Genomic DNA, 8,706 nt, shown 5'->3' with positions numbered 1-8,706 from the left:
ATATGGTTAGAAAAGTTTATTTCGCTTTTTAACCTGAGTTTGATATATTCTTTTTCTTTTCCGAGGATCTTTGACAACGGGGAAAGTGCTGTCCTTGCATTTCCTGGCGAGGCTGTCCTATTTATCAACACGCGCTCTCAGCTCACTCCCTTTGCAGCCCCCTCCCTAAGTCTTTGTATTTGAAGCCCTAATTCTGCTTTGCACGACCGACCTGGAAAGGAAACCAGCGCGAAGAGTTTTATTTGTTGACAGTACCAGAAACAATGTGGAATCCGAGTCCCCAGTCCTGAGCCGGCCGCTCTGTTCTCTCCCTCTCCCTGTCTTTCCCTCACACCTCTCCCCGCCCCCACTAGTCGCGCTCCCTCTTTCCTCCCGGGCGCGTTGGCAGGTGCGCCCCCTTGCCTTCTCTGCAGCTGATTGGCGCCCAGGTTGGGGAGTCACCGCCCCGCGCTTATGTCAGAGTGCGTGCTGTCCGGGCCCACCTCGCCTTTGAACTTCGCCGCTTTTGGCTCCCGTTCACCAGCCTCCCCGCATTCTCAGCCAGGTGCTGTGCTAGGCGAGGTAGCTCCGGGAAAGCCACGGGAGGGGGGGAGGGAACCACAGCGGTAGACACAGGACAGAAGAGAACCAGAGAAGGCGAAGGTGGAGAGGGGGAGAAGGAGGAGCTTCCTGCCCTCGCCAGCAAATTACCTGGCCACTTAATCCCAGAGACTCCGGTACTTGGGCCCCAGCCTCCAGTGCCGGCAGCCCCCCGGCCGGCTGCCCTCTCCTCCCCCGCCCTTCCTGAACTCACTCGCCCCCCGGGGCCTGCCTGGGTGCCGGGACTGGCATGATCAGCTGAACTTTGCGGGGTTAGCGCTTCTTTCTGGCTTCCCCTCAGCGGTGCGGAGGCGAGGGGAGCGCAGATAACCGGCTCAGGACGGACAAACCGGCAGACAGACAACCGCGCCCAGTCTCGCCTGCAGAGCCCCTACACTCCCCACCCCCACCCGCCTAGCCTCCGGGACCATGTCCAAACCTTCAGACCACATCAAGCGACCCATGAACGCCTTCATGGTGTGGTCCCGAGGCCAGCGGCGCAAGATGGCCCAGGAAAACCCCAAGATGCACAACTCAGAGATCAGCAAACGCCTAGGCGCTGAATGGAAGCTTCTGTCCGAGGCAGAGAAGCGGCCGTACATCGACGAGGCCAAGAGGCTACGCGCCCAGCACATGAAGGAACACCCTGACTACAAGTACCGGCCGCGGCGCAAGCCCAAGAACCTGCTTAAGAAGGACAGGTATGTCTTCCCCTTGCCCTACCTGGGCGACACGGACCCGCTCAAGGCGGCGGGCCTGCCCGTGGGGGCCTCCGACGGCCTCCTGAGCGCGCCCGAGAAAGCCCGGGCCTTCTTGCCGCCAGCCTCGGCGCCCTACTCCCTGCTGGACCCCGCGCAGTTTAGCTCAAGCGCCATCCAGAAGATGGGTGAAGTGCCCCACACCTTGGCCACCGGCGCACTGCCCTACGCGTCCACCCTGGGCTACCAGAACGGCGCCTTCGGCAGCCTCAGCTGCCCCAGCCAACACACGCACACGCACCCGTCCCCCACCAACCCGGGCTACGTGGTGCCCTGTAACTGTACCGCCTGGTCTGCCTCCACCCTGCAGCCCCCCGTCGCCTACATCCTCTTCCCGGGCATGACCAAGACTGGCATAGACCCTTATTCGTCAGCCCATGCCACGGCCATGTAACCCCCAGCCTAGCCCGCCAGACCTGGAGGGTGGCCTGGAAGCGGGATCTGCACCCTGTCCTCTGCGCCTAGCCCGGGCCTCAGACGCCTCCGGGTCAGCCGTGCTGCTGCCCGCTACCCTACCCCCAGACTCTGCCTCTCTTCCAGGGGGATGGTAGGGGCGTCCTCCCGGACCCAAGGCGCAGACAGGTGCCAGAAACTTGCGAACATATGACAGCTACACAGCTGCCCTTACCCCAACCGTCCCAAAACAAATCTCCGACTGTACCCCCTTTGGACAAAAAAAAAGTAGGCAGTTTTGCTTTATTTATGTTTCCTTCTCTCTCCTCCGATGGGCTTTGGACTCCAGAACTCCCAGATCCTGGTACTATATCTAGAATATGCATATATATTTTTTTCTTTTGCACCCTGAAGAGTTAGCTGTGTCTCTGTGTTTTGCCATCAGACACAACTAGGTGCCATTTGCTCTTTATGTGTGGGGGGAAAGGCTTAAAAGTTTAAAACTACAGAAAGGGAAATATTTCTATTTAAAATCATGCTATGATAGTGTTTGCTTCTTTAAAGGTAAAACAAAGGGACCCACATGATTATTTTCTTTGTATAAAGCAGTGCTCCTAGAGACCTAAGTTTACTTTTAGACAGAATGTCGGGTTCTGAAGTCAGGAAGTAGAAAGTGAACAAAAATTAAAAGAATAAAAACATCCTAAATGGTCATAAATGTTTTGACGATGTCTTGGAAATGTACCTAGAAGGATTTCACCTCCTTACTCTGTTCATTTGTTGAACAAAGACGTTTTGAATAAAGACAATCTGTCATTGCAAAAAGTAACCTTTGATGTGCATAAAATCCGAAGTCAGGAGGCCCTGCCCCAGGGACGGAGGAGTCGGGTCTGGGAGGTTTAGAGTGCACAGAAAGACTCTAGCAGTGGCGGCTGGCCTTGAGTGGGCCCAGTCTGGTGGCCTGCAGGCCAGGTGCAAAGGGGCCCAAAGTCTGGGATTTGTCCTGATCGCGCCCTCTGGACCCGCTTTTTGCCTTTAGAGGCTGGACAAAGGTATCCGTCCCTCGGATGTCACTCCTTCCAGGCGTCTTCACAAAGTGGTCAGACCACTTCAAGGAGCAAATGAACTAAGACAAAGGCTGACCCAGACCTCTGAGATCTGGGTGCATTTTCTTTTCTTTTAAACCAAACTCCAAAAGAATGGAGAAAAGCACAGTCTACTGGGAACCAGTTGCGCACCAGGCACCGAGTCCCTCGGTGGGTGTTTTTAAGTCCAATGCATGGGGAAGACCGGTGGAATTGGTATTTTTAAAAGATGCTTGAGAACACTGCTGCTGGCTCTTGGGATTTGGGGCTCGATACTGGTTCCTAAGTTTAAAAAGACAAGTTTAAGAAACCTGGAAAAACATATCTTAGGTCGCTGCTCTGGACTATCAGAGACTTTTTTACTAAGACCCTGCGGGAGCAAAGAGAAAAGGAGGCACGGAGTGCCTCAGGCAAGGAGTATAGAAAAAAAATCATAAAAATTAAATAACTCTTAGCCCTTAGTGTTTAACAAAAAAAGCAAGAGAGCCTTTTCCTTTCCCCACTGGGTGAATATTATCTGGAAGATTGCTCTGCTTTTCATGGGGAGAAGGGACTTTCTGATGCCTTCCATCCCAACTCTTCGGAACTTGTTCTCAAAATCGAAGAGTGCTCCCCAATGCCTATCTCCCCTCAGTCTCACCCACAAAGCCATGCTCATGCATGCTTTTCTGTAGGTCGGGTGCTTTTTCCACTGGCTTTGATGTGGTGCGGGATGGAGGTGTGGGGCAGACTAGCGATTTGTCTGCTTTCTGCTGCTGTTGAGGGGTTTTTGCGCTTGCCTCTGTCTTTTCCAAAGGAATCAGTGGTTGAAAGTGCAAGGGAAACGTCAACAGACACCAAAGCCGAAAACCACCGATTAGCATATTGTCCTCAAAACAATTAGAAGTGTTTGAGGTGTTATTTGGAGCCTATTCATCTGAGCCCCTTTGTCAAAGGGGGATTTTCATTATAAAAAAAAAAAAAAGTTAGCAGTTGTCCATCTGGCTGAGCTGAATAGCAAAGTGATCCGTGTTGTATATGCTTTTCTCATTAAGAGCTCTTTTGAGACCGATGTTAGAATTAAATGGTATAACACAATTAACATACACGGGCGCTGAATAGGAGGGGACGCCTATAAATAATAGATAGATAAATAAATGAGCGATCAGGCGAAGGTAAACAAAAGCGGGCTGGGGACAAGTAGGGGGAGGCCGGGCGGGCTGCGCCACGCTTACTTAGCATCACAAAACCCTCTTACAAATCGAGACAATTAGGAAGTGACTTGCCTCTGGTGGCTGTGGGGTCTGGGGGCTCTCGGCGCTTAGGGAAGGCCCCTCCTTTCGCCCCCTAGGAAGCCCAGGAGGCCCAGGGCGGAGGCACCGCGGTTTCCCTGTCTGATATAACCCCAACTGACAGTCCTGTCAGCCGCTCTGATCTCCCCCATAGCTCAGTGTCCCTTAACATCTCCCAAGATGAAGCTTACAGGGGTGTGGGTGTCTCCCCGCAGAGCCCGGCGCACCAGCGCCCTAGTTGCACAGAGTGCCCTGGCCGGAGGTGGATTCTGGCGCGCACGGCCCCACCAGGGTGCCCAAGAGACTCCCAGGCGGAGTTTGGCTGAGAAGGGTCACCAGGTGGGTCCGAGAGAGGAGAAACCTCGGGCAGCGGCGGGCCGGCGGTGGAAGCTGGAAAACTGAAACCAGGGCTCCAGACTGCGCCTGGCTCTGGACACTCCGAAAGCAGCTGCAGGAAACTGGGGTGCGCGGTAGCGGGGAGGCGCCCGTGTGCCTGCGGCTTGGTGACTGAGACTCGTTTCGAACCAGCAGAGAGCGCGGGGCCCAGCGCAGGTCCCGGGACCTAAAGCCGTAGACTAGCTCTAGCCGTTTCTGTCTGTTCCACCTCCTCTCCTTCCTTGCTAGTCGGGCTCTGTCCAGCTCTCTGCCCTGCTGAGGTCTGGCCCCAGCCTCGGCCCCGCAGGGCCTGCCTCCGCCTAGCCTCCCGCGTCCCCCCGGGGCAGCAGAGCCTCCCCCGAGGTGCGCGGCCGCAACTCGCCCTAACAAACAGCCGAAATCCTCCTCGTCACGCCGCTGACAAGGGCCGATTACTGACTTTGAAGTCAGGCGCAGACAAAAAGAAATCCCCTGGGGGGGCTGTGGAAGGGGAGGGGGGAAGCAGTCCCTGTCAAACCTGTTTGCTCACAACTGTCTCTTTCTTTCAAGAAAATCATTAAAGCAAACCTGTAGGGAGAGGAGCGCCCCGCCCGCCCGGAGTCGAGGAGAGCCGCTTCTCCCGAGCGCGAGCGCGCTACGCTACGCTCAGCAAAGAGCAGTCAAGAGTCGCCCTCGACAGACTCTTGGTCTCGTGGGGAGAACGCGAACTCCCGCGGCGAACAGGGTGACGGGGACCCTGCAGGAGGCGACTCCCTGGACTCCTCCGCTCTCCTTGCGCGTCCCGCAGCCTGGGAGTCCCAGACTTCTGCGGGCAGCCTTGGCTTCCCTGGAGCAAGGGTGCCTGGGGCGGGGTGGGGGTGGGGGAACTGGGCCTCTCGCCTGCGGGTGCTATTGCTTCCGAGGGACCAAAAAAATTGACCCCAATACATGCCGCGCTCACCCCCACCTCTCCTCTACTAGGCGTTTTCTAGGACCCCAGAGAAGTCCTGACCAACTCCGGCTCCAGATGGCAACCGGTGGCATTGACCCGGCAGGGGCAGAGTTGTTTGGGTGTTCGTTAGATTTTCTTTCTTTAAAACCTTTAGCGGTCCCTTGGCTGAGGGGCACAATGGCTGCATCTTCTGGGAGACGCCGGATCGTTGGCCCCCTTCCACACCTGGCCTCTCACGCAGAGCCTCTGTAGCCTTGCAGGCGCTTCCCCAGCTTTGAGTCTGTCTCCAGAAATCTTTAATCCCCTTCTAGTTTCTGAGTTTTCCCATTTAAATACCAATTTCCTTAGAACCGCTAACTTTATACGTGGCAGACACCAGCTACTTAAAGTAAATCACACTGAGGTGTGAGTGGCTGACATCTGAAACGCTCCTAACATTTGCATTTTAAAACAGGATCTAGATAACCTCCTGGAGTCTAACCTCCAGTCACCTAAGCGGGGTGATGTTACGGTCAGGGTAGGGCCTTAGGAGACTCTCATTACATCGTACCACCTAGAGAAGCGTCTCCCGCGTGGGCAGCCTCTCTGGGGAGAACTGAGACCGCCAGGGCCCAGAAAACTTGGCTAGCCCAGCGCCAGGACTGCCCTCGAGGACTCTGCTTCGGCTCCTCCCCAGCTCAGGTCTTGTCACCATTGTTCAAGCGGACAATGAATTTCAAGTCATTTGAATTTGAATATCACATAATTCACAAGATTCGTGTTAAGAACTCTCATCTCTATTTGCTGAGTGGATTGTGCGTGTGTATGAGTGTGAGAGAGGAAGACCGGCAGAAGAAGGGACACGTTAGGTTTGGGTACAGGGATGCGAGGGCCTTTCTGCCATGGCCAAGGGGCGCTCCCTCCTAGCTTCTGGCCCTGCCCTGGCCTCGAGACCCTCTCAGACCCAGCTTTGGGGGCACTATTTGGGCTGGTTACCCTCTTGGCGCCTTGTCCTGGAACCAGAGGCGTTGGCGCTGGGCAGCTGGAGAGTAATTAAGAAAATACTAAAGTTGGGGATGGGTGGGGGACGCTAGAAATTCTGGGACGTAGACACGGAACCGGAGATTTGCGGTCGTCCCGGCCTAACCCTTGTTCTGTGCGCGCCGGGGGCCTTCGACTTGGTGGCGTCTGCCCTGGCGCTGGGAAGGGTACTGAAGGCGGAAAAGAGAGAGCCTGGACATCCCCTCCACGCCCAGCCCCCGACCCTGCGCCGGGTTTAGTCGTCACTCGCTGCCCCCCGCCAGTCCCTGGGACGGGGTGTGGGAGTTGGGCTCCTCAGACACCGGAAGGGCCTCGGGCCGAGAAGTTCTTGGGCCGTCTCCCTAGACTCTCCTCCTCTTCGCTCGAATTCCTGCTCCGGGCAACCTCTCCGATCCCCAAACGGCCCCAAGAATTTGGTCTGAGTTGGGGAAGGGAACGCGTCCTCAGGCCGCACAGAGACAGAAAGGAGTCCGCCTTTCCTCTTCGCTACAAAACGAAGGAGTTGCGCTACTCTGATGGCCAGTGGCCATTTCCAAAGTTTTTCACTCTCGGGACAGGAAGAGAAGCAATCAAACGCGATTCGTGCCCTTGGGGCAGGGCTGGAAGGGACTTAAGGAAAACTCTGCCAGCCGGCCGGACCGCACTCTGCCGGGAGCACGGAGGAGACGGAAGAGCAGACTCGACGGCCGCCAGCGAGGAAGACCCGTCGCTCTAGAGCGCAGGGCCCCCTTCGGTCTCCGGGCTGCGGCGTCGCCTGCTGCTCCCCCTTCCAGAGCTCAGCCTGTCCTAGGTGCCTCGGGGCTCGGTGGCACCTCAGAGCACCGAGGCTCTGACGGCGCTAGAGCGGCGGTGAGGAAGCGGGGAGGTGGGCGTGAGGCGCGCTCTAGATTCCACGGGAGAGGCGGGAGCGGTGCACCCGGCCCAGCCGGCGGAGGGCGGAGGGCGGAGAGCGCTCCGCGGCTCCCGACTTCCTGTAGCCCGGCCAAGCCCCCGCGGGCTCCGCGAACGCCCCGCCCGGGGACCGCGGGAGGAGGGAGAGCGGAGGGAGGGAGCCGGCGGCCGAGGCGCACGCCTCTGGTCCCCGTTCGCCCGGCACCCCCCGTGGCGCGGCGAGTCAATGGGATTTGCACACTCGAGGTGTAACAGCATTACTGCATTAATTACCATTTCCATTTCACGTCCAGATTGTTTACTTATCTGCGGGAAACATATGTCGGGAGAAGTTCACATTCCGGATTCTGCTCCGCTGCCCAAGGTGCAATTCCGGGGAGGCGGCGAGGGGGAGGGGAGGGCTTCAGATTTTTTATTACACCCTCTAGCCTTATCTGCCGCTGTAAATTATGAGGATCCTCCATTGAGCGGCATATGGAGATTATATACTTTTTTGAATATCGTTTCCCAAAGCCTGCAGATTTTCACTTTGAAATGAAACAATCCTTTGCCGACTCCCTCGGGGCCGGGCGCCTGCTGCGCTCCCCCGTGCGGCCCGGGGGACCCTTTTTGCAGGGCCGGGCGCGCACCCACAGCCCCAATGCCGTGGCCACTGCCCAACGGAACCCTATTTTCCAGGATCTGAAATAATCTCTCGGAGAAAACCCATCCATCGAAGAAGGTGTTTGAGAACCCACGCGGCGCCCTGCTCTCTTTTCTGCGCCTCATCCCCGGACTTCTGCGCAGTCTGCAGTCCTTTTTCATTTTGGATACCCGCATAGACGCGAGGCCACTTCTTCCCTCTTGCTACGCCTGGCGGCTCCAAATCTGTGGAGAGGGTTGAGGAGACCACGCATGCCCACATCAGCTTGCCTCACCCTCACGCACCTCGAAGGTTCCCAAAAGCGTCGGTCTTGGGACAGCCACTTTTGGGTTCTTTGTTTGGGGGGTGGTGGAGGTGGAGGGGAATGGGCCTCCGCTTGAGACCGCTTATTGTGAACCCCGAAAAGAAATCCTGCGTGGAAGGCAATTGCCTCCCTGCTCTGGGATCAGCGGGACCAACCAGAGCAGCATGGACCGAATCCCATCTTTCTTATCTCTCGGAGACTCCTTTCAGGCTGAGATCTGAGAGGGAGGGAAAAGGAAGAGACAATCATTGTTCTTCTTTTTTTTAATTTAATATACCAAGCCACCCGTTCAGGTCATTTATATGCTTAATTTAGTGATAAAAGTCAATAAGCAGAATCAGAGGATCCTCCTTTCTATTTCTTTTGACCACATTTTCCCACAGTAATTGGGAACACAGAATAATATATATGCCCCTGGTTTTTTTTTTTTCGTTCAATGCTTTGTCTGCAATGCAA

General features: G+C 56.1%; 1 protein-coding gene across 1 annotated transcript; it reads left to right on the top strand.

The window, feature by feature from the left end:
• The first annotated feature begins 627 nt into the window (after positions 1 to 627).
• Positions 628 to 2,559, top strand: SOX14 (SRY-box transcription factor 14). Its single transcript, XM_043596077.1, has one exon. It carries the CDS (start codon positions 1,009 to 1,011, stop codon positions 1,729 to 1,731), a length of 723 nt encoding a protein of 240 aa, XP_043452012.1. The 5' UTR covers positions 628 to 1,008; the 3' UTR covers positions 1,732 to 2,559.
• Positions 2,560 to 8,706: the final 6,147 nt, after the last annotated feature.

The sequence above is a fragment of the Prionailurus bengalensis genome, chromosome C2, assembly GCF_016509475.1.
Source record: "Prionailurus bengalensis isolate Pbe53 chromosome C2, Fcat_Pben_1.1_paternal_pri, whole genome shotgun sequence".
Taxonomy (NCBI): Eukaryota; Metazoa; Chordata; class Mammalia; order Carnivora; family Felidae; genus Prionailurus; species Prionailurus bengalensis.
Note: the sequence above shows the minus strand (reverse complement) of the source record. Positions and strands in the feature narration are given on the sequence as shown.